The 25,013-nt window shown below is 58.9% G+C and overlaps 1 protein-coding gene across 1 annotated transcript; it reads left to right on the top strand.

Moving 5' to 3' along the window:
- The first annotated feature begins 1,533 nt into the window (after positions 1–1,533).
- Positions 1,534–24,435, top strand: LOC101521226 (cholesterol 24-hydroxylase). Its single transcript, XM_058655336.1, has 15 exons — positions 1,534–1,745; positions 7,298–7,378; positions 7,940–8,021; positions 15,119–15,192; positions 15,462–15,548; positions 15,970–16,108; positions 16,447–16,557; positions 17,629–17,779; positions 17,869–17,931; positions 18,547–18,619; positions 20,098–20,182; positions 20,633–20,743; positions 23,259–23,347; positions 23,829–23,895; positions 24,046–24,435. Exons 1-15 carry the CDS (start codon positions 1,627–1,629, stop codon positions 24,214–24,216), a joined length of 1,503 nt encoding a protein of 500 aa, XP_058511319.1. The 5' UTR covers positions 1,534–1,626; the 3' UTR covers positions 24,217–24,435.
- Positions 24,436–25,013: the final 578 nt, after the last annotated feature.

Raw genomic sequence — 25,013 nt, 5'->3', positions numbered from 1 at the left:
GCAGCGTGGTGTCCCTCCATGTCCTCCCAGGAGGGCTGGGGCAGCTCTGGACTCGGCGTCCAGGGAGAGGGGACTGCCGACTTCTGCCATGTGGATGGAAATGCCCAGGTGAGCCACAGCCCCACTGAGTCAGAGCACCACTGAGGTGCTGCCCAGTGGGCTAGAGAAGAGCGATGCCACACCTCTCCTTCGTCCCCCGTTTGGACAGGCTCAGGCTGGCCCCTGTGGCCTGTGGTTGCTCTCTGCCCGCCTCACGTGGGGTCTCAGGCTGTGCAGGGTCTGGCCCTGCCTCCAGGAACCACCGCTGGGGGTGCCTGCCGTGCGTGGGCTCCACGCAGCCAGGTCCATTCTGTGGATTCTGAGGGCAGCCGCTGGACGCCGGATGTGGTCAAGTGGCCTTTCTTCCTCCAGCTCCCCTGGTAGTGCACCCTCCTTCTTCACTGTCCCCAAACCTTGATGCTTCCTCAGCCGGTCAGAGGCAGCTTTCTACTCTCACCTGCCCCCACCAGGACCAGCCCCAGGACCCTGCGGTGGACACCTGCGGCTGCTGCTCCCCACCGCCACACGAAGGCGCCGCCCCCCAGCAGCCGGACGGGGATGCCTCGCTGCTGGACCTGTCGGCGCTGGGAGGCCTCAGGTTAGAACTTGTGTCCCTGTGTCCTCCACGTACTGGGCACAGCTCATAAAGCTAGGCCCACTCGGTCACGCCGCAGCCATGGAAAGGGGCTACTCAGGTGTCCTGTTTTCTAGCCCTGGAACCTCTGGGGTCTGGCCTTCTCCAAGAACCCGGCAGCGTCCAAGCTCTTGGGGGTATTCCTTCCCCAGCCCGGAAGACTCGGAGCAGAAGGGGCCAGCCCCAGCCCGCGCTGTCCACTGCTGTCACTCCGCGAGGCCCGCGGGGTAGGAGGGGGGCTGTCCTCTGCCATACCTGTATGGGGAGACGCAGGGCAGCAGGCCCTGGGCACACTTCACTGCCTCTGCCAGCGTCGGCATGGGGAAGGGTCCCTCCTCCCGGAGCCTGGTTGCTTCAGCCTGGGGGGGGGGGGTGCGGGAGGGCTCTTCACGTGCAGGCGCGCAGGCCCCGCCAGGTGCCACCCGGACGCGCACCGCGGGCACTGGGCGAGGACAGGCCGGGCACCACGGGAAAGCACTGCGGGGGTCGGGGGCTCCAGGGAGAGACGCGCGGTACGTGGAGCTTTCTCGGGGTTTGGGGGAGGCAGGCAGGGGGCCTCGGACAGCGCGGGCGAAGAGACGCCGTTCTTTGGAGGCGCCAGGGAGGGCGCAGCCACCCAAGAGGGCAGAACCAGCCTGCCAAAGTGGGCATGAGCGCCGAGCAAGCGGGGTTGCCACGGACAACGCGTTCTGGGCGGGGCTCTGTGCGGGGGGCGTGGCTTCTGGCCGAGAGAGGCGGGGACCCGAGGGGGGCCGAGCCAGGAGCGCAGCTGTGATTGGCGGAGGCCGCGCGCGCGGGGCGGGGCCGAGGCCGGCGGGGGGCGGAGCCGCGCGTGGGGGCGGCGCTGGGGAGCGCCGGGCCTGGGGCCGAGGCGCTCGCGGCGCGGACAGCCGAGGCGGCTGGCGGCGAGCACCGGGCCCGACCCCTGCCCCGGCCGGGGCTGCCCCGGAGCCATGAGCCCCGGGCTGCTGCTGCTCGGCGGCGCCGTCCTGCTCGCCGTCGGCCTCTGCTGCACCTTCGTGCACCGCGCTCGCAGCCGCTACGAGCACATCCCGGGGCCGCCGCGGCCCAGGTGAGCCGGGTGGGTGGGGGCGGGCGGCGGAGGAGGGGCACGGGGCAGGGCGGCCGCCAGCGGCCGCCCCGGGGGCCATTGGCCGGCACGGGGGCGCCAACTATTCTTAGTAACCAATTACTCAGCGTCGCAGGCGCCGGCGCCCCCCGCGCCCGGCTGGGCCCCGCGGCCCTGTCGCGCGGGCGCTCTCGTCGCCCCATCCTTCGGACGAGGAGACTGAGTCGCCTGCCCAAGGTCACGCAGCTGGGCAAACCCGGGTCCGGCCCCGGCCAGCTCGGCTCCGCAGCGGGCGCCGTTGAACTTCGGGACTCGGACAGGGGGTCCGGCTGCCCCAGCCCAGCGCGCGGTGTGCTCCGAGCGCCTTCCCTCGGGGGGTGCGTCCCCGTCCCGCCACGTAGGTCGCGTTTGGGCTCCTCGCTGCCGTCATGGCATCCTTGTCGGCCCCGACCGCCACCCTGCCCCCACCGCACTCACCTCTCCGGGAAGCGTGAATTAGAGGTGTCGTTCCCTGCTCCCGGGCTCCCCAACACCTCAGGGCTCGAGAACCCAGCTCTAAATTAAGTGTCCTGAGTGACTGGCGTGTCTGGCGAGACCCTTGCCCTGGGATGTATGGGGGGCGGCGCCTGGAGCCGTCTGGGCGCTGGCCCCCTCCACCTGCTGGTCCCGACCCCCTCCCTCTCTTCCCAAACTTCTGCTTTGCTGCGCCCAGATGGTCTTTGGCCTCCCCCCTGCGCGGTGTCCACCGGCCTCCAGCCTCCTGCGGGGCACCCCTTCCCAAGCTCCCTCCTTGCCACCTGTTGACTGCTGCGCACCTGTTGCGCATCGCTCTGTGCCATGGGTTCAGCGTAGAGCTCGTGGCCCGCGACTGTCAGGCTGCCACTCTGCCCTCCCGTGCCTCGCTCACCGTGGGAGCTTGCTCAGCCCCTTTTCTCTAACTTGGCAGGCTGGGCTGGGATGCCAGCTTCCCGAGGAGGCCCCTCTATTGCTCCCTACCCCAATATACTGTGCTCATGTTCCCAGCCCTTATTAAGCCACCGTGTGGTTCTTCATGGCGTCATGGTCACTGGGGACTGGTTTATGCACCCCTGTGCGAAGTCTGTCTCGCACAGACCCGTAGCTGCCTCGTTCTGTTCTCAGCATTCAGCAGCTGCCTGGCACATGAACAAGTAGGCACTAACACATGGCACCTTAGGGTCTGAGGGTAGAAGGCTCCTGGTTACGTATAGCGCCCCTCTGGCAAGTTTTCAGAACAGCTGCCTAAAGCGGGACCCAGTAGGTCCACACTGTGCCCTCCGATGAGTGTGCTTACACTTCTCCCCAACCTGGTGCTTGAAATGTGGCTTGAGAAGGTAAGACCCCAACTGAGCACCTCTCTGTAGCGTTCATGCCACACCACACGGCCTTGGGAAGGATGCCACTCACTGGTTTGGTAGTGCATTCCTCCGCTGCACAGCGATCACTCACGTCCATCACCCCCAAAAGGAAGCTGTCTTCATGGATCATCACCCCGCTTCCTCTCCCCTGACCAGCCACGGGCCACCACCAGCCTGTTTGGCTCTGGACCCTGGGAACTTCACCCAGACGGCACCGTGCCCGATATTGCCTTCCGTGTCGGGCTTCTTGCGGTTGGCACGATGTTTTTGGTTCATCCGGGAGCAGCACCTGTGTGTCTGTTTCTTTCCTTCTGGCGGCTGGATTTTTCCCCAGATCTTTTCTGCACAGTGTCCACGTGACCGTCAGACATGTATGCGTGAAGAAGGGGTTGCTGGGGGAGGGGTGTGAAGGCTGGCTGTAGTCCCCCCTGGGTTTTTTATTTCAAAGAAGTGAAATGAAAATACATTTTCAAAGGAGATTTTTGAAGAAAAGCTGCTAGGCGGTCACATGTAGGCAGCAGCAAAGTAAGATCCTGGCACCTCTTCCAGCAGCCGGGGTGGGCCAAGTGTGTTGAGTCTCCTGGGGTGGCCTTTCCCGCCTCGTGCTGGCTGAAGTGGCCAGTGTGCAGGCAGGGACCCCTGTGCCTGCTCGAGGCACCTGCCCCTCGTTCTCCTTGCTTCACAGACACTTGGAACTTCTTTCCTCCTCGCTACCCTGAGTGCCCCCTTGTTCTCTGATTCTACATCCTGCAGCAGTGAGCCACACAGCAGCTGAGAACGGGACCCCACACAGGCGGTCGTTGCTTCTTTTTTTTTTATTTAAAGATTTATTTTTTATTACAAAGGCAGATATACAGAGAGGAGGAGAGACAGAGAGGAAGATCTTCTGTCCGATGATTCACTCCCCAAGTGAGCCACAACGGGCCGGTGCTGTGCCGATCCAATGCCGGGAACCAGGAACCTCTTCCAGGTCTCCCATGCGGGTGCAGGGTCCCAATGCTTTGGACCGTCTTCGACTGCTTTCCCAGGCCACAAGCAGGGAGCTGGATGGGAAGTGGAGCTGCCGGGATTAGAACCGGCGCCCACATGGGATCCTGGGGCTTTAAAGGCAAGGACTTTAGCCACTAGGCCACGCTGCCGGGCCCTGGTTGTTGCTTCTTTATGCCTCTGTCCCTGCTTTGGGCTTTCTGGTAGTATGGGGTAGAAACTTGGCAATCAAAGGTCTATTCCTTCCTCCTAATTTTTGTATATTTTGGAGTAGATCTGGGCCCTGCTGATTCTCTCCTCACATCTGGATTTGCCGAATTCCAGCAACAGGTGCTTCCTAGGCACAGGGGCATTGTCGGATCCCCAGCTGAGCACTTGTTCCTTTGGCCCTTTGGCCCTTTGGCACCTGGTGCGGACCCTCGGCTTCAGCCACCCCCTCTGGGAGGCCTCATGGTTCATCTTGTGGTCCAGACTTTGGTGACTACCCTAAGCTTTCTCTGCACACAGGGAATGTGACTCACACCTGACCAGCCAGTGGTATAGGCAACAGGAGGTGCTGGGGGCAGTCTTTGCCCTCCCCTTTCTTCCTGGGCCACTCAGCCATGTCCAGTCTGTCACCAGAGGCATGTCCGGAGGTCTTCTATCTGGGTCACGGAGCTGCAAGTCTGCATCTTCTAGCATCCCATCAGCCGCGCCTGCTGGCTTCACCGCCCCGCTCTGCCTTCTCTCCGGCGCCCCCTGCAGGACCCCGAGGGAATAGGTCTCGGTTCCCTTTTTGTTTTCAGGCGGTGGAGACCCCACTGCCTGCCAAGCCCTTGGCCCCCTTGGCATGGCACTCACCTCCCTTCCCAGGTGGTGGGGTGCCTGAGGGCCAGGAGAGGGGCTCTGAGGTCTGACCTGGGAGGGGCAGTAGGACCCAGACTGTCCTCATTCAATGACTCAGAACTCTGAAAGTGTCATTTTGGGGGAAATCATTCTGGCACTACAGCCAGGCCTCACCTTTCTGCAGTGAACTGGTGTGCGTGCATGGCCGCTCGCTTGGAGGAGACATCCACCCCCTGCCACCTCTTCGTGGGCCCCCAGCACTTAGAATTGCATTCTGCTTGGCCAAGAAAATGGAGTAGCCAGAGGACTTCCTTCCGTGGCCCTGCCACACACCTGCCCACCCCTGCCTCGGGCACATGCACCTTGCCTGCTGTGCTTGTGCGGGAGGCTGGTGTTCCTGGCCAGGGATGGCCACTCGCTTCTGCCTAGTGGCTGATGCCCAGGCATGCCCTCTCCTGCACACACAGTGCTGCTTTTCATCTGCCTCATGCTGGCTTTTACCTGAGCACCCCCTGAGTCCTGTTCTGGCTGCTACCACCCCGCCCCCTCAGGAAAGTCCCTGACAGATGGCCTTTTGGGGTTCCCCTTCTTCCCATCCTGCTTCTGCTGGGCCCCAGTCCCTCTGAGTTCTGGCCCCCTACTTCTCTGCTGAAATTGCTCAGGTTGAAGTGTTTGGTGACCTCCTGGGGCCTCCCCACCTGGCCCAGCAGCAGTCCGAGGTGGACCTTGCCTCCCCACTCGTGCCTTCTGCTGCCTGCCCTTGACTGGTCTCCCTTTGCTGCCAGGCCCTGTGTGGTGGCCCTTGCTTATTCCTGGGGCCTGTCTCGAGTTGATGTTTTAAGCCTGGAGCTGTCCCCTGGCCACAGACTAAAATGTGTAGCTTCTGGCTCAAAAGTCCTCTGAGCTGTTCGGGGGCACCCCACACCTGATAGGGCTGAAGCCAAGCTTCTACTACTGGGCGCTGCAACACTGCTCCTAAGACATAGAGCTAGTTGGACATAGAATGACATAGAGCTAGTTGGGGCAGGGGTAGGGAAGCCAGGCTGGGCAAACTTGGGTGCAGGTGCAGGGCCCTGGGAATGCTGGGAACTGTTAGGGGCCAGGGGAGCAGGGCTCATGTGGTGTGACTTCCTGGATTATCCTATCTGTGCCATTAGGCAGAGCTGTAGGGAGTCCTGGAGGATGGCACTGGTGGGCACATCAAGCTCCCCTCAGCCCCATCATCTGAGTGGTCCTTCCCACCTTCCCGGAGTCACTGCTGATGTCCCCTGTGCCTCACACCTGTCAATCATTCTGCTGGCTCCGCCTTCCCCCAGGGTCAGAACCTGGCTGTGTCTCACTGCCTTCACGCTGCCCCCCAGCCTGAGCCCGCCTCATCGCCCCTTGCTGGTCACTGCTGCTCTGTCCCCTGTACCCACCCTGGTTACAGCACCACTGTATACATGATCGCCTTCAACCTGAGTCAGGTCTTCTCTCTGCTCCCCAGCCCCTCCACCTTCTAAGCTGGAGTTTGGGCCACAGCCCGCAGTGTCCAGCGTCTTCTGTGCACCGACACCTTGGTGGCTCTGGGCACTGCTTTGCCACCAGCCCCTTGGGCCTTATAGTACGAGCCAACTCCTACCCCAGGGCTGCTGCACCTCCTCCTCGACTGCCTAAAATGCTACGGCAAAGGTGCCTTTGGGACCAAAGTCCTTGCTTCTTGCAGGTGTCACTTCTCAGGTCACCTCTGCCCTACTGCCCCACCCCAACATCCCCTGTCCGCACTCTTGGTCGCTCGCTGACATCATCCTTGTTGGCTTTTGTCTGTTTTCTGACTCTGTGCAAGCCAAGCATCTCCCAGTTCAAGTTTGTGCTCACCCCCTTGGCAGCGCTGCCCTGAGGGTTGATGGGAGCCATCCTGTAGGAGACAGGAAGTCCTGGGCACCTTGGAATGTGCTCAAGATGACACCAGACACTCCTTAACAGCCCGGTGATCTCATTGAAGGCTGACGTACTGAGCCGTCCCCCAGTGGAAGGACATCGGGGACCCTGGTGCAAGCGGTGCTGCGTGAGTGTGTGGCCTCAGCTGTTAATCCTGGCTGCTCTGTCTTTCCCCTGGCTCACAACAGATAGGGCAGCCATGTGATGCTGGGGCTAGGTGTTTACCAGGTGAGCACCAGCCCCTGAGCTCTGTGCCAGGGGCAGAGGGACGAGTGATGTCAACTCCTTTGTAAGGAAGCCGCATTCTGCCCGTGCGCTTTCTGCTGCTGGCCCTGAGCCTCAGTGCTGCTGCCTATGGAGTGGACCCAGGAAGGGTCCAGCATATTTCTGGGGGGCGGTACTTTAGCTGGGCGGGCCGTGGAGCCTGATCGCTCCTGTTTTTTCCAGTTTCCTTCTAGGACACCTCCCCTACTTCTGGAGAAAGGATGAGGCTGGTGGTCGCATCCTCCAAGATATGTTTTTGGATTGGTGGGTTCTGGTTTATTGCTCATTGCCCTTGCTCAAGGTCCCCAGTGTGGGAGCAGCTCTCCCCATCCAGCTCACTCCATCCAGGCACCCAACCAGGTCGTTCTTGTTCCCAGAGCAGGCCACTGGTTTGGAGGGAGCAGGTGAGGCTGGCTCAGAAGCTGAGCCTGGCCATTCCCATCCTGGGGCTTCAGGCAGCTGCTACCCGCCCCCGCCCCAGTTTCCTCTCCTGTAGACCGGGTGGGGATGATGAGAGCACAGCAGTGGTTTGGGGTGGTGCTTTACACACCCCAGAGACTTTCCAAGTCAGGACACTGTCCAATTCTCACAGTGGCTTTTTGGGGGTACAGGGTGGGGGCGGCCCCCTTTCTTCACGGGTGTGGCATGGAGGCTTAGTGGGGCACATGACTTGGCAGTGTCCCAGGCCTCTTGGGACAGGTTCTCTGGAGAGCACTTTTGGGTGGGATGATCTCGGTGCTCGTGGCAGTGGGGAGTGTTGACCAGGGCACAGGGCATTCAGTTTCATGCCACTGACCTCCTCCTTCTGGACACTTTGGTTTCCAGGGCTAAGAAGTATGGGCCTGTTGTGCGGGTCAACGTCTTCCACAAAACCTCAGTCATCATTACGAGCCCCGAGTCGGTCAAGGTAGGAGGCCGTGTGGTTCCAGGGGCAGCTCCCTTGCTGGGGCTACGGAGGGGCTTCCCAGGGCCAGGTGCATGGGCAATGCCTTCCCAGCCCCCATGCCCTCTCCCCTGCCATTCACCATTGGAGAGGGGCTCCTTCAGAGGCGTGAGCCGGGGGCTTTCCCCAAGGTGACGGGTCTGAATCATGCAGACCTGTGCACGCGTGAGGTCTCCCTCTCAGGCTCTGCGCGTTGGGAATTCCAGCGCTCTGCTCCAGGGCTCTGATGAGAATCAACTTGGACTAGTCTATTTCACTAAAAGATACTTAAGTGGTGCCTACTAAGGCCGTATCTCTTCCACATATTTCACAACTATTCTCCCATTTAACTGCTGTAGGGGCAGGAACTCTTATTTAACCCCCATTAAAACAAAAAGATTTATTTACTTGCATATTTATTTGGAAGGCAGAGTGGCAGAGAGGGAGAGAGACTGAGATATTTTTTTTTATTTTTATTTTTATTTATTTATTTTTAAATATTTATTTATTTTTATTACAAAGTCAGATATACACAGAGGAGGAGATATAGAGAGGAAGATCTTCCATCCGATGATTCACTCCCCAAGTGAGCCGCAACGATCGGTGCTGTGCCGATCCAATGCCTGGAACCAGGAACCTCTTCCTCCAGGTCTCCCATGTGGGTGCAGGGTCCCAAAGCCTTGGGCCGTCCTCGACTGCTTTCCCAAGCCACAAGCAGGGAGCTGGATGGGAAGTGGGGCTGCTTTTGAATGGCTGAGAAGGGGAAGTGTAATAACTCTGGGCCTACATACACAGGCACCAGTGTATGGTCATAGCTTTGAAAAGATCGTCCTCCCTTAAAATAAAACAAGCTCAAAGCAAATTGTCAAAGAGCTGCACGAGCCCTGGAAACCAACAGGCATTTGATTTCATATAATTTTTCTGGACCAATCTGTCCTATCACTTTGGATCAAAGCTTGGATATTCCGAATTTTGTCTCTTTTTTCTCCTTCATAGAGCAGCTCTAGCTAGAAAATGGTGACTTACATGCCTGCCACAAAGCGGTAAACACTGATTTTCTTGGCTTCAAAATGGAGAAATCCCTTTAAACCCAGTGTCCAGCTGTAGCTGGGCCCAGGTAGCACAAGAGGCGTTACTCTGGTGTGGCCATGCGTGGGATTGTTCTAGTCCAGATCTTAGAGACGGGGCGTTAAACTAATTGGAAAATGGAGGGAGAAGGGTAAACGGACATTTTTGCCTCAAGGCTGCACCTGAGGAGGGGAGGGGATGGGGTCTTACCTGTCAGGTCCTTACGCTAACACATGAGAAGTTCAACTCCCTAGTTTGATCATGGATTTTTAGGCCGTGAAGACAGTTTGCAGATTCCGTGCCATGTTTGCGTCTCATTGCTCTAAAGTGCCAGGAAACAGCCGAAGTCTTAAGGCCCAAGGCTACATTCACAAATAATCCTTTGAACACTCGAGTCTCCTAGGATCTCCCTCGGTTAGTCTTTAGAACAACGTCAGAGAGTGCAAAGAATTCTCCGCATCCTGGTGGCCTGCTCAGGTGGCTCCTCCTTACTGGAAATATCACTGAGGCCCTGGGCTCTGGGAACCCACAGTGAGGGAGAGGTTGGGAGGTGGGCATGGATGTACAAAGCCTCCCCTGGCATGTGTCCCCAGGACGCCTTGAATTGCAGCATAGTAGGACTGCCCAGGGAGCGTCACCCACCTACCACACAAGGATGAACTCTGGGTGCCCCCAAAAACGGGGCCCGGAATCCAGACCCCTGCACCGGAGTGGCCCTTCATCAACCCATGGTGGACTTATAAATGCCACAGCAAGTCGGTGATCACATCCCTCTGGAGTTCCCACGGGGCCAGTGCCAGAGTCCACTCAAGCCACCCAAGAAGACCCAAGGTTTTTGTGGGGTGCAAATGCAAAGGGAAGGAAGTGATAAGATAGGAGGTCTCTCTAGGTCCCTCAAGGGTCAGGGTAGTGACCTTCAAGGAGGCAGAGGGAAGAATACCAGGGACCCTGTGACAGAGCAGTAGCCCTGCCCCTGGACCAGAGGCCAGCAGGGAAAGTGTTCAGCCATGGGGCTGTCCATAAATCAGGTCTCAGGAAGAAGGTGCTAGGTCAGCAAGACCTGGTCACCTGGTCAATCCACATATATCGTGCAGCATTTAAGGTTATTGGGCTGGATTTTTGCCTAGAAACCGTGGTGGCAAAATTGCAGCCACAGGGACATGGTCACGGGACAGTCAAAAACACCAGTAGCAGAAAGGTCAGGAGAGCCAGAGGTCAGTTTCCTGACTGTGTGTTTCTCAACTCACTGGGGGAGCAGGGAGAGGGTGTTCCAGATGTCTGCAGGAGTCATTCCATGGGAAAACCCCAAGGAGGATTTTGGGGGGACCCCAAGAGTCTTACCTCTCTTCCACCACGTGGAATGGTCCACTCAGAAATGAAAGCAGAGGGGAAGAGACGGTCATTCTGGAAAGGAAAGGGCAGTGGGAGAAAGCAGCGGGTAGGACTGGCAGGCTGTGGGTGGGCTCTGGCTCAGCTCTTGGAGAACAAACCCCAGGCGAGCCCCCAGGAATGTGGTGGAGACGCAGGCTTGCTGGGCTTTGTCCGGATTTGTGTCCTGGCGTCGATGGTTTATGAAACCTGAAACACCAGTGAGAGTGGAAGGAGGAAAGCGAGAAGTCTGGAACAATACGATTGGAGGGGCTGGTAGGCAGACTGTGCCTCTGGGGCTTGTGGTCTGGGAGACTTCTCTGTGTGTGTTTTTCTTTTTAAAATGTATTTATTTTGATTGGAAAGCCAGACTTACAGAAAAAAGAGAAACAGAGAGAAAGGTCTTCCATCCACTGGTTCACTCCCCAAGTGGCCTCTGTGGCTGGAGCTGAGGCAATCCGAAACCAGAAGCCAGGAGCTTCTTCTGGGTCTCCCACTTGGGTGCAGGGGTCCAAGCACTTGGACTGAATTCTGCTTTCCCACACCATTAGCAGAGAGCTGGATCAGAAATGGAACAGCCAGGACTCACATTGAATGCTGGTGTCACAAGCCGTGGCTCTCACCTGCTACACCGACCACTGTTTGTTGATTTTCTAAACTACATATTTAATTTCTTTTTAAGCAATGGTATATTTCTAGATTTTCTATTGCGATAAAAATATGTGCAGCAGTTTATCATTTTAACCATTTTCAGTGTCATTGAGGACAGCTCCATTGTTATGCATTGTCTTCCCAAGCTGAAGCTGTGCCAATTACACACTGGCTCCACATCCATTGCTTCCTCCCCTGCCCCTGGCCACTACTGCTCTACTTTCTGTTCCTATTAATCTGACTCCCATGGGTACCTCCTGCCGGAGTCCTATAATGTATGTCCTTCTGGAACTGGCTTGTTTTGTTTAGCACAGTGTCCTCCAGGTTCCTCTGTGTTGTCGCTGGGTCTGACTTTTCTTTCAGTTTATTTCATTAGCATATGGCCATTCAGATATTCTAGCATTTCTTTCACTTTTTTAATTAAAAATTTTTAAAATTTGAAATTCAGAAGGAGAGAGAGAGATGGGGACAAATAGAGACAGACAGAGAGAGGCACCTTCCATCAGTGGAAGCCTACAACAGCTGGGACTGGACCAGGTCAAAGTCGGGAGCTCAAAACTCAATCTCAAGTCTCCCACATGGGTGACCAGGATGCAAGTCCTGGAGCCATCACCTGCTTCCTTCCTGCCCAGGTAGGAAGTGCCTTCTCCACTATGACCAATCTGAACACCCGGGCAAAGCCTTGACCACTGTGGCCAATCTGAACACCCGGGCAAAGCCTTGACCACTGTGGCCAATCTGAGCACCCGGGCAAAGCCTTGACCACTGTGGCCAATCTGAACACCCGGGCAAAGCCTTGACCACTGTGGCCAATCTGAACACCCGGGCAAAGCCTTGACCACTGTGGCCAATCTGAACACCCGGGCAAAGCCTTGACCACTGTGGCCAATCTGAGCACCCGGGCAAAGCCTTGACCACTGTGGCCAATCTGAGCACCCGGGCAAAGCCTTGCCCACTGTGGCCAATCTGAGCACCCGGGCAAAGCCTTGCCCACTGTGGCCAATCTGAACACCCGGGCAAAGCCTTGCCCACTGTGGCCAATCTGAGCACCCGGGCAAAGCCTTGCCCACTGTGGCCAATCTGAGCACCCGGGCAAAGCCTTGCCCACTGTGGCCAATCTGAGCACCCGGGCAAAGCCTTGACCACTGTGGCCAATCTGAGCACCCGGGCAAAGCCTTGACCACTGTGGCCAATCTGAGCACCCGGGCAAAGCCTTGACCACTGTGGCCAATCTGAGCACCCGGGCAAAGCCTTGACCACTGTGGCCAATCTGAGCACCCGGGCAAAGCCTTGACCACTGTGGCCAATCTGAGCACCCGGGCAAAGCCTTGACCACTGTGGCCAATCTGAGCACCCGGGCAAAGCCTTGACCACTGTGGCCAATCTGAGCACCCGGGCAAAGCCTTGACCACTGTGGCCAATCTGAACACCCGGGCAAAGCCTTGACCACTGTGGCCAATCTGAGCACCCGGGCAAAGCCTTGACCACTGTGGCCAATCTGAGCACCCGGGCAAAGCCTTGACCACTGTGGCCAATCTGAGCACCCGGGCAAAGCCTTGACCACTGTGGCCAATCTGAACACCCGGGCAAAGCCTTGACCACTGTGGCCAATCTGAGCACGCCAGGAGATGCCTTCTCCTCCATGGCCATGTATGTAGTTTCTCATAGTAGTTCCTCATGAGTTTTTGCATGTCCAAAGTATCCGTTGTTCTATTTCCTTTTTCTGTCTCTGTTTTTATTGATTTATGTCTTCTCTCTCTCTTTTTAATCAGCTGAGCTAGTGGCATATGTATCTATTTGGTTAATTTTTTCGAAAAACGAGCTCTTTAATTCATTGATGTGCTGGTTCACTTCCCCAAATGCCTGCAACAGCTGAGATTGAGCCTGGCTGCAGGCAGGAGCCAGAATTATGTCAGGTCTCCTGGGTGTGTGATGGGGACCCAGGTACCTGAGCTGTCACCTTCTGCCTCCAAGGGCGTCATCAGGAGACTGGATTGGAAGTGGAGAAGCCATGATTCCCAGCGGTGCTCTGATACGACGTGTGGATGTCCGTGTCCACCACCGTGTCCACCACTGCATAGTAATTTTTTTGTTGCGAGGTAGACAGTGTGAATTTGGCCCATTCCTTAGGAGATTTGGATCTCCTAACAGACGGCAGTTCCTCACAGGCCAGCTCCGTGCTTTGCAGGTGTGGGGTAGTGTCTCTGGAGCCGGCTCAGCCCCGTTGTCCACATGTGGTCCTTCTGGAGCCTCTGCTTGCAGTCCTGTGTGTGCACCTTGTCGGTTCCACCAGTTGGAAGTTGAGTTATTTTCTGGCCCTGAGCAAGCTGTGGGGAGATTTGGAGTCTACAGTCACCCAGCAATTCTCTTTCTTAGAACTTGCTTTTGTCTAGGGGTTTTTCACAGGTTGGTTCTTGCCTGCGGATGCCTGCACGGGGCCAAGGCCAGCTCCTCCCCTGTGCTCGTTTGCTCCACCATGTGCCTGGACTCTGATCTCCATCTGCAAGGCTGCGGACTGTATATAGGTCTCTTACCGTCGTTGTCCCAGAATCGCTGCTGGGTGGGAAGCTGGGGTAATCCTGGGTCAGAGGACTGCAGCTTTCTGTTTTTGAGGCTTACAGTCCTGCACTGCCTGGTGTCTGGTGTCTGAAAATAGTCCTCTTGCCCAGTTTTCTGGGTGTTTGTGGCAGGAGGGAGCAAGCAGTGTGGGCGTGTACTGGAAGTGACAGGAGCGGGTGCTTCTCCATGTGTCCTTGTCCTCCCGACGCCAGGTCCAGCTCGGTGGACATCCAGTTCTGCCCCTGGGACCCCTGCTGTGGCAGTGTGAGCCACTTGTGGACAGCTCCTTCAGCTCACAGAGGCCAGCAGCCCCTGGGGTGGGGGAGAGTGAGAAGCGTCCTCCTGGTTCTCAGCACACTGAGGGTAACTGTCCCCGAGGGTAGCTCCCAGTGCCTGTGACCTGCTCCAGGGCCACTCTGTGAGTACCACAGCTTCCGTGCCTCCCTTCGCCCTGGCTGTAATCTTCCTCTTCTCTCCCTGCGGCGACTCACCTGGATTCCAATTCATCTATCATGTGCCACGTACGTCTCCTTGGGACCATTTAGAACTTTTTTTGAAGATTAATTTTTTTTACTTGAAAGGCAGAGTTACAGAGCAAGAGAGACAGGCAAAGAAGAGAAAGAGAGGCAGAGACTCTTCCATCTGCTGGTTCACTCCCCAGATGGCCACGGTAGTCAGGGCTGGGCCAGGCTGAAGCCAGGAGCCTGGAGCCCCAAACAGGTGTCCCTGTGGGTGGCAGGGACCCAAGCACTTGGAGCAGCCTCCGCTGCTTTCCCAGGTGCATCAACAGGGAGCTGGCTTGGAAATGGAGCAGCCGGGACTCACACTGGTGCCCATATGGGATGCTGGTGTCACAAGCAGTGCTTAACCTGCTGAGCCACATGCCGGTCTCAATCTGTTTCTTTGTCTGCCTAAAGGGACACAGAAATGCACGCAGGTCTTAGGGCGGACTTGGCAGCAGGGATGCAGCAGCGGCTGAGGGGCACCTGGCACCTCCTGCGTGCCGCGCACCACGTCAGCACTTTCAGGTCCTCAGCAAGCCGAGCAGGCAGGTTGTGTGCTGTTCTCTGCAGCTCAGGCTGCCCTCCAGCCTGCGGGAAGTGCCCCTGGCTCTCTATGGCCTGGCTGGTCCTAACAGCACCGAATCTTGGGCTGGGCATCTCCTATGCTCCAGCGGCCCCCCTTCTGCTTCCCCGCTGTGGTCTCAGAATGGCAGGTGCCTGTTCCAACTCTGCTGTCCTGGGAGGTGGCACATGGCGTCTGGGCCTTGCGGTGAGGGGCTGCCCTGCTGGTGTATGTCCACGGGAGACACCATCAGCCCCTTCTGTCATCCCCCGAGGCCGTGCATGCAAGGTGCTCACACTGGGGCTGGCACTGGGTGTATCTGCCACCTCCCATGGGACATGAGCTCATGTGGGGTTCTTGGGGATATTTAGAGATTCCTGATGTCTACCAAGTACAACAAGGACTCCAAGATGTACCGTGCCATCCAGACTGTGTTTGGAGAGAGGTGAGGAGCCGGGAATGGGGCCTCAGGGTGGGCGGGCAGCACGGGGCACGAGGCCCAGCAGAGGGGGCCCCAGGTGGCATCTAGGTGGGTCTCCGGGGTTGCTGAGGTTGGGGCACAAAATCTCCCTAGTCCTTCTTTATTATTATGCTGAATGATCACCACATTGCACTCAGTTTCAACCCCCTTTGAGTGTCTAGTCAGTGTGCATGTCACACATGTGTGGTGTGTGCGCCCGCCCCCACCTCCCACCACCTGTTTGTCTCCTGTAGACTCTTTGGCCAGGGCTTGGTGTCGGAGTGCAACTACGAGCGCTGGCACAAGCAGCGGCGAGTCATTGAGCTGGCCTTCAGCCGCAGGTGAGTGAGGTGGCACGTGGGGTCTGGGCCTCGGGTGTACAGCAGGGCGGCCAGCAGCCCTGTCAGGACCCGAGGCCAGTCCTTGCGTGCCTCTCTGAGCTCTGTGTCTGAGAGGAGAGCTCTCCCCAGCAGGAGGCACTGCAGGCTGCAGGTGGCAGGGAGGGGACCTGGGTGACCCCATCAAGGGCCCCAGGAAGCCTCAGTGGCTGCCAGAGACCCTGTGAACCCCTCAGGACGCAGGGAGGGGAGTGGTTGGTGACTGTGCTCCCAAGAGCAGCCCAGAGAAGCCAAGAAGGTTCCCCCACCCTGCCCCTTGGACGCAAACACTGTGCACAGCCCGGTCCCAATGGAGCGGGTAGACATGGGCCGTCGGGGCTTCCAGCCCGTTCTGAGGACCACTCATGCTGGGCTGTGTCCCCAGCTCCCTGCTCAGCCTGATGGAGACGTTCAACGAGAAGGCCGAGCAGCTGGTGCAGATCCTGGAGGCCAAGGCCGACGGACAGACCCCCGTGTCCATGCAGGACATGCTGACCTGTGCCACCATTGACATCCTGGCCAAGGTGAGGGCGGTGGCCGGACGGGGACAGGAGCTCGGGGCCCAGAGACCTTCTCTCCTCCCCCTCCCCCTCCTCCCCCTCCCCCTCCCGCCCCCTCCTGCCCTCTCTCCTCCTGCTTTCCTAGGTGCATTAGGAGGAAGCAGGATTGGAAGTAGAGCACCTGGGACTTGAACCAGTGCCCATAAGGGATGCTGCCGCTGGAGGTGATGGCTTAGCCTTCTGTGCCACAGCAGCAGCTCCTACTTTGGGTCGCAGTGAGAAGTGGAGGACACGGCGAGCTGTGGCTGGGTTGTATGGTCCTGTCCTTCTTGTGCCCTGACCTGGCCCTCCTCTCTCGTCAGGCAGCTTTCGGGATGGAGACCAGCATGCTGCTGGGTGCCCAGAAGCCGCTCTCGCAGGCGGTGAGAGTGATGCTGGAGGGGATCAGTGCGTCCCGCAACACGCTGGCCAAGGTACTGCCCCGCCCGGCTCCTCCTTGCAGGACTCTCTAGGGGGGGTCTCAGTGGCTTCTGAGTCAGGACGTGTAATGCTTGTAGCACCTCCAGTGGGGGCTTCACATAAAAGCTTTCTGTATGAAATGGTCTCAAGACCAGGCCAGCTAGGATAGCTTTGATGGCCCGGCAAAGCCAGACATGCCTGGATCCCACTCTTCTCAGCACACACCTCCTCATCCTAACATGACTGCGGCAGCTCCAGCCATTGCTTCCGTGTTCCAGGGATGAAGGACAAAGGCTAGAGAAACAAGGCAATCTTGAGTTGCTCCTCAGGGTCCCCTCCGACCCCCGAGACCTCAGCCTCTGACCTTGCAGCCTCAAACGCCAGCCCGCGTCTTGGACCTTCCTCCCGCTTCACTTCCCAGTGTTGTGATTTGCCCCTAACCCCCCACTCCTTTGAGGCACCCCTCTTGTTTCCCAGAGCCTCGTGGCTGTGTTAAGCCCTGCCCCCCCGGTCCTATGGCCCTTGAGGAGAGAAAAAACTCATGATGCTCTAGTCTCCCTGGCTGCTGTGTGTCTTCTGGACTTTTCTCACCTTCTGACCTCCCAGCTTGCTAGTCCTCTGGGGCGGTGGGGGTCAGGCCGAGGGCAATGGGCAGCAGGGATGCGTGTGGTAAGAGCTGGCCCCCCAATGGGCAGTGGGCAGCAGGCAGTGGGCAGCAGGCAGTGGGGTGTGTGTGTGGTAAGAGCCAGCCCCTCAGTGGGCAGCGGGTAGCGGGGATATGTGTGGTAAGAGCTGACCCATCAGTGGGCAGCGGGCAGTGGGCAGTGGGGGTGTGTGTGGCAAGAGCTGGTCCCTCGGTGGGCAGTGGGCAGTGGGTAGCGGGGATATGTGTGGTAAGAGCTGGCCCCTCAGTGGGCAGTGGGCAGCGGGCAGTGGGCAGTGGGTGTGTGTGTGGTAAGAGCCAGCCCCTCAGTGGGCAGTGGGCAGTGGGTAGCGGGGATATGTGTGGTAAGAGCTGGCCCCTCAGTGGGCAGCGGGCAGCGGGCAGTGGGGGTGTGTGTGGTAAGAGCCAGCCTCCCGCTTAGTTTCTGCCAGGAAAGAGGAAGCAGCTGCGTGAGATCCGTGAGAGCATCCGCTTGCTGCGCCAGGTGGGCAAGGAGTGGGTGCAGCGCCGCCAGGAAGCCCTGCAGAGAGGGGAGAAGGTTCCTGCTGACATCCTCACGCAGATCCTCAAGGGTGAGGGCCGGGGGGCCGCGCGGGGCGGTGCTCGGATGGCAGCCGAGGCGCCTACAGGTGCACTCAGCCGCCCTCTCCCTGTCTCTCAGCCGAGGAGGGGGCCCAGGATGACCAGGTGCTGCTGGACAACTTCGTCACCTTCTTCATTGCTGGTGTGTAGCCTCGGTTATGCCCTGGGGTGGGCTCAGCGCTTAGCAGGGATGAGGGGGACCCCGAGTTGTGCTGGGGAACAGGGGATCCTCCCGGGGTTTGAGGCAAGGGAAACAAGCCTGTGTGGATTGCCCAGGAGACTTGGAGGAGTGGCCAGGGTCGGCGCAGACAGTGGGTGCCACTCGCTGCCCCGGATAGAAGTCCTCGCCAGATTAAGGACTTCCTGTCCTTGCCTGCTGCGATGGCAGACACTCTGCTTGCTGGGTCTGCCAGTGGCCCCTCGGAGTGAATTCATGGCGCTTAGACTGTGCTCCGCTGCCCGAGGCCAGCTTGGAATGGCACTGCCAGCTGGGCCTGAAACCCTCCTGGGCTCTCCTCCCTCAGGGTCCCAGCCCTTTGCTGTGTGTCAAGAGTTGCAAAATGGGGCAGGGACACCCTGCTGAGCATCCCAGCCAGCTCTGAAGAGGCGGCAGTGCTCAAAGCCCCTCCGTCAGCTTGGCTGGCTGGGCCCGGGAAGTGGGTGCCTGGCGTGGCCCAGGCTGCACCAGGGACTTGGGCACTCACTGAGCTGGCTGGGCCAGCTGACCTCATGGCCTCACAGTCCTCCTTTGCTCTAGGCCACGAGACCTCTGCCAACCACCTGGCGTTCACAGTGCTGGAGCTGTCTCGCCAGCCAGAGATCGTGGCCAGGTATGGGTGCTGCCCAGCAGACTGGCAGAAGAGTTTGTCTGGGATCCCATTCCCAGGGCTGCCTCCCAGGGCTGGGGCCCCTCCAGTGTGTCCTGTTCCCCGTCCCATCACCCTAGGGCCTTTGCATGTGCTGTTTCTGGAAGTTCTCCTCCCTGCACTTCTCGAGAGCAAACTTCCCCCATCCCTCCCCTTACTCCTTGTCCCCTCCCTCCATTAGCCTCCTCCTCCCCTTCCTCCCTAAGCTGAGTTTTCTCGGATGCCCAAGGAGGTGGCTGTGCCTCCTGCCCTCACCTCCCAGCCTCTGGGAGGCACCTGTTCCCTCTGTGTAGCCCTGACACCACAGGAGGACAGGAAGTGTGGTGCCTTCCCTCTGCTCAGGGCTTTGAGCTGGAGCTGAGAGGGAACCAGAACTCTAGCGGCAGAACTGGGAGGTACTGGTGGTGTTGGGCGGGCCAGAGCTGGGGATGACCATAGGGAGGGGGGCTGCACAGCAACAGGCCGAAGCGAGGACCTGTGAGATTCCTGGGCCTGGTGACCCGGGTCCATTGTGACAGGCATCCAGAGGCAGGCTGTGCACAGCAGCCAGCACACCCATGGTGACCTTGCCAGGCCAGGCACAAGGCCGTCTTTACCATAAACTTGATCACAGCTCCAGCCTGCCACTGCTTGGATGCTTCCAAGGTCTATGCTTTTTAACATGCATGGGACGCACCGTTTCAAGCCCTGTTCGGCACTGATGGTGGGGAGCCATCCTCTCGGTGGTTCCACCCCCAGCCTCAAGCTCCCTCTCCTGGGCTGCAGCCCTTGGGTGTCCCAAACACCTTGTGCAGATGAGTGGCGCAGGACTGGTCCTTCAGGCCTGACGCGTCTCCCTGGGTGCTGTGTCCTGTTGAAGCCCCCCGCCTCTTCTGGGGCCTCATTCCTCTTCCTCTGGCTCAGCCCCCACCTCCGGCACTCCTACCTTTGCTTCCTGGAAATGCTGCTCTGAGCACGCAGACACCCTTGCATCCTGCCATCGAGTCCTCTGGGGAACCACCTGGAGTGGCCTTCCTGTGGCTAGCCACTGCCAGTTCTGGCGGCTACGCCTGCTGTTCCCCAGAGCAGTGTGCCGGCTGCCAGCGTTGGCATGTCCTCGGCGACACGCGCTGTTCCCTGCTTCCTGAGAGTGCTTCTGAAGCTTGCCCATCTTCGTGCTGTCATCTGCAGTTGTGGTCACTGTGAAAAGGCCATGGCAGGCACCTTCATGCGTGGGTCTGGCATGCAGCTTCCAAGCATCAGACACGAAGGGCAGGTGTTTCAGAGCCCCCAGAGCATGGTTCTCTTCTCTCTCTCTGGTGAGCGCTGCTGGTGTCCTTCACCGGGGAGCAGGCAGGGTCTGTAGGCAGGGAACTTCGAGTCTCAGCCGGCAACTCCCACTTCTTACAAGGAACACGGGGAAAGTCTCATTGGAACGAACTTGACTTTGTCTTCCCTGACAGGCTGCAGGCCGAGGTGGATGAGGTCATTGGCTCTAAGAAGCACCTGGACTGCGAGGACCTGGGGAGACTGCAGTACCTGTCCCAGGTGTGGCTGGGGCAGAAGCGGCGGCTGCACCTGCCACCCCCAACCCTGCAGAGGCTGCACCTGGGCTGCATGGGGAGCTTGCTGACACCTGAGGCCTGGGCCGCCCTGGGCCTGGCATAGGCCAGGACTTCCTGGGCAGTGCCCATGCACAGCCAGTGTGATGGTGGCAGTCAGGACCTGAGGCTGCATTTGGGCTTCCCAGCTGCCCTGGGCTCCGCAAGCCTTGGGCTTTTTCGCAGAGCCTGTGGCTCTCTGGTTCCTGGCCCCAGCTCTGCCACAGAGTCCCACCGAGTCCCTCGCACAGCCTCCTCTTCCCCCTGGTCCTTGACTGTCCAGCTATTGGGGGTGTGCACACTGAGCATTGGGAGTGGAGAGGTGAACCGGGCCTGGGCCACCCTGGGCTGTCCAGGGGCTCCTGACTAGCCCCACGATCTGCCTCCATCTCGCCAGGTTCTCAAGGAGTCGCTGCGGCTGTACCCACCTGCGTGGGGCACCTTCCGCCTGCTGGAGGAGGAGACACTGATCGATGGTGTTAGAGTCCCTGGCAACACCCCACTCCTGGTGCGTGGGGGCTGGGGGACTGGGGGGCCGGAGGGGGGCTGGCCGCCTGCTCCCAGCGTGGCTGATCCTGAATCTTTCCTGAGTGCCCCTTTATGGTCCCTGCACCGGGCCTCCCTGCCCATGCCCGCTTGGTGACCCTGTGACTGCAGGAGGGCCTCTATGCAGCAGATCACCCTGGAGGTAGGTGCCCACTTCTCGCTGAGGACATGGAGCTTCAGAGCAGCCCGGGGCACTTCCCTGAGGGCACACAGCAGACAGGGGCAGAGACCCGTTCCCTTCTGACCCACAGCTGCCCTCGTTCGCTCTGTTTCCTGTCCCTGCCCCACCCTCCTGAGCACATTGCTTCTTATCCGTTCATGGCTCTGCCCACACAGGTGTCCACTCACAGACAACCCTTTTCCCTACCACCCTGCTGGGAAACCAGGCCACCCTGCCCTACCCCGCCTTTCCCATGCCTTGAGCTTGCAGTTTGCCATTCCCTGCCATCTCTCTCTGAGCGTATGTGTGTACAGAAAGTGATGTGATATTACATTTACCTTAAAAAAAAAAAAAAGATTTGTTTACAGAGAGGAGAGAGAAGAATCTTCCACCTGCAGGCTCACTCCCCAAATGACCACAGCAGCCAGGCTGCTGCCAGGAGCCTGGAACTCCATCCAGCTTTCCCACGGGATGTAGGAGCCCAAGCACCTGAGCCATTCTTTACTGCTTTTCTGGATACATTAGCAGGGAGCTCAATCGAAAGTGGGGCAGCTGGAAGTTGAACCAGCGCCTGTATGAGCTGCTGGCATTATGGGTGGTGGATTCCAGCTGTACTTTTTTTTTTTAAAGATTTATTTATTTTTATTACAAAGTCAGAAATACAGAGAGGAGGAGAGACAGAGAGGAAGATCTTCCATCTGATGACTCACTCCCCAAGTGACTGCTACGGCCAGAGCTGAGCTGATCTGAAGCCTGGAGCCAGGAACTTCCTCCAGGTCTCGCACGCAGGTGCAGGGTCCCAAGGCTTTGGGCCATCCTCCACTGCTTTCCCAGGCTACAGGCAGGGAGCTGGATGGGAAGCGGGGCTGCTGGGATTAGAACCAGCGTCCATATGGGGTCCCGGCACATTCAAGGAGAGGACTTTAGCCACTAGGCTATGGTGCTGGACCCTCCAGCTGTGTTTTTTAGTTCAGTGCAGTAACTGTTGAAATCTGGGTAGGTTTCCCCAAGGCACTGCTACCTGGTGGTTTGCCATGGGAGTAAGCCACCACAGCTTCTCAGTACTGTGTTAGATTCCAGTTGCTTGCTTTGCCACCCCTGTGTCCTACTGGGAGAGGCACCTCCCCAGGTTGGGGAGGCTTGGTTTGTAGGACACATGTCCCATGCCAAAGCAGGCACCCAATAGAGGTGGAAAGGAGCCTACTGCTTCCTGTCCACTCACACACTGTTTCCAGTTCCGCTACTTATCTTGTGCCCACCAACACCAGGATACTTCCAAAAGCTCAGTGGAGAGTAGGGACATGGCACAAAGCTTGGGGAGCGTACATCCCATACTGGGGTCCCTGGCTTCAAGTCCTGGCTCCAGCTTCCTGCCAGTGAGTGTCCAGGGAAGAGCAGTGATGGCTTGAGTGCTGGGGTTCCTGGCTACCCCCATGGGAGACCAGGATGAAACTCTGGGCTCCTAGCTCAGCCTGGCCCAGCCCTGGCCGTGCAGACATCTGTGGAGATAAACCGGTGGGTGGAAGCTCTCTTTCACTCAAATAAATAACCAATTCTAAGGTCCATGGAAAATTAAAAGGGTTTTTTCTTTTTTCCCATAATGATGCATTTTGCACCTTTGGAAGTCCCCGTGTGGGGGAGCTGGGTACCTGGGGTCTTGAGCACCTCTCTGCATTTCCAACCCACAGGGCGCCCTCTGTACTCCTCTTCCAGGCCGCTCTGGGCCTGTTTCCTCTGTGGGGTGCTCGTCTCATGGCTGCACAAGGCCCCAAGTCAGGTTCCTGTGTCACTCTCCTGTCTGCTGTGTGCAGTGTGCCTTCTCAGAGGGTGGCTTGTCTCCATGGCCACATCTTTGACACTGGGAAGCAATGAACTTACTGGTGGTGAGGACTGCCTGGGTGTGGTTCGAGAGGCCCTTCCCAGCCCTGAGCTCAAAGTGGTCACTCATATCCTACACACACCCCCATGCCCACTGCAGCAAGTCTCGATTTACAAGACACAGTGACAGCAGCTCCTGGAGGCGTCCCACGGTCAGACCCGCCTCTCAATCTTGGTTTAGTCGCTTATTCACCCAAGGACATGGAGCAAGCCTCTGAGCCTCAAACTACCCAACTGTGAAATGGGTTAATCGCACAGCTAGCTGACACACTGGGCCAGCTTCCAGCAGGGGTGGGGGTGGAAGGAGCAGAATCCCACTCCTACTCCCAGGGGTGGGGGCCGTTCCACTCCGAGTCACCCCCTGGGTGGCTGTAGAGGTTCAGGAGGCACAGTGGGCTGGCCCTGGGGGCCAGGGCCATGTGGCTCCTCTGCCCGGCAGTTCAGCACCTATGTCATGGGGCGGATGGACACGTACTTTGAGGATCCGCTGACCTTCAACCCTGATCGCTTCAGCCCTGGCGCACCCAAGTAAGTTCCCCTTGGATGTCTGTGAGTGGGCCTGGGGGGTGGGGAGGGTGGCCCCAGCAGGGCTGCATGGCATCTGAATGCCCCGAGAGGAGTGTGGGAGGAGCCGCAGCGCAGTAACTTGGTCAGTGGGCAGTTTGTGCTTCCCCAAACCCAGGCCTCGAGGGTCCACTCTGAGCAGTGGGAGCCCCGAGGGACATGACTGCTGGCTGTATCGTGTGTCCTTGCCCAAAGCATCACTGGATAGAGCCTGGTTCCAAGGACAGACCGCTGAGGTCAGACTCGGACTCTGCCCAGAGCTGGCGACCTCCCTGAGCCTCAGGGGCCCCATCTGTGAGATGGAGAAGGTGGTGGTTGTTCTGTTGGGGCCAGAGGGGCAGTGGAGGAGATACAGAACCCACGCTGTGCTCTCAGCTCTTTGTGGAATTGGGCCTGACAGTGAGACGCGGCTGTGCCCTACCCTGGTCGGATCTCTCTCCTGCAGGCCACGCTTCACCTACTTCCCCTTCTCCCTGGGCCACCGCTCCTGCATCGGGCAGCAGTTTGCTCAGGTAGGAGGGTGGGCCCTGCCCTGCCCTGCCCTGCCCGGCCCAGCATGCACCCCTGTGGTCCCGCCCTGCCCTCACTCCTGCCCTGCCCAGCCCGGCCCAGCATGCACCCCTGTGGTCCCGCCCTGCCCTCACTCCTGCCCTGCCCAGCAGATGGAGGTGAAGGTGGTGATGGCCAAGCTGTTGCAGAGACTCGAGTTCCGGTTGGTGCCCGGGCAGCGCTTCGGGCTGCAGGAGCAGGCCACGCTCAAGCCGCTGGACCCCGTACTCTGCACCCTGAGGCCCCGGCACTGGCAGCCCACGCCCCCACCCCCGCCCTGCTGAGGGCCTGCGGGCTGGAGCGGCCTCCTCTGCTGCCCGCCGCCCGCCACGCTGGCGTCCCTGCCAGCCTCTGCCAGCTGCCTGCTTCCAGTCCCCAGTGCTCCCTGCCGCTTGCTGAACCCTTGGTCCTCCCTGGACCGGCTGCCTGTCCTGCCTGTCGTCGTCTGTCCTGCCTCCCGCCCCTGCATAGACCTTGCCGCTGAAGCTCTTCCCTTCAGGAAGCCCTCCCGTGCTCCCGCAGGCACCCGTGGTCCCTCTAACACCACACTGACCACACTGCATCCTGAGTGTCTGCTGTTGTGGCTGGCTGCCCTGCAGGCTGTGAGCGCCTCCGGACAGGGTCCACCCACATTCCTCTCTGAGCCCCCTGTGCTGGCCTGGGGCTTGGCAGAGCCCGAGCTCAATAAACACGTGTAGACTGCATGAATGACCTGGGTGTGGCGCTCTTGCCTCAGTTTGTGCATCTGTAGAAGGGAGAGGTTGAGACGGCTTCAGGTGCCAGGTATGGGCGGGTCCCAGGCTGAGTGACAGCTTGATGGGCCAGGGCCAGAGGCGGGCCTCACAGAGCAGACCCGTCTCCTGTACCAGACAGGCAGGGCCAGGAGTGGAGCTGCAGAAAGAGGAGGTCAGTTCCTGTCAGTTCCCTCCCCCCAGCTTATGGGGGCAGCGGGCACCCACAAAGGTCAGGCCGCGGCTGGAAGATGGCTCTGTTTGGCCACCTGGCATCTGGCCAGGCCTTTGCTTACCTAGGCCCACCCTCCATACCCTTGCTATCTCCAGCTGCCTGCGAGAGGCCTCTC

This window comes from Ochotona princeps, chromosome 26, assembly GCF_030435755.1.
Source record: "Ochotona princeps isolate mOchPri1 chromosome 26, mOchPri1.hap1, whole genome shotgun sequence".
Taxonomy (NCBI): Eukaryota; Metazoa; Chordata; class Mammalia; order Lagomorpha; family Ochotonidae; genus Ochotona; species Ochotona princeps.
The sequence above is the reverse complement of the archived record's forward strand: the minus strand, read 5'-3'. Positions and strand labels throughout refer to the sequence as shown.

Bases quoted from the DNA above. Each gene is read 5' to 3' on its own strand.
- LOC101521226 (XM_058655336.1), top strand. From the start codon at position 1,627: ATGAGCCCCGGGCTGCTGCTGCTCGGCGGCGCCGTCCTGCTCGCCGTC. The intron at 16,109-16,446 runs GTGAGGGCGGTG...CTCTCTCGTCAG, and splicing joins CCATTGACATCCTGGCCAAG to GCAGCTTTCGGGATGGAGAC. The intron at 18,620-20,097 runs GTATGGGTGCTG...CTTCCCTGACAG, and splicing joins CAGCCAGAGATCGTGGCCAG to GCTGCAGGCCGAGGTGGATG.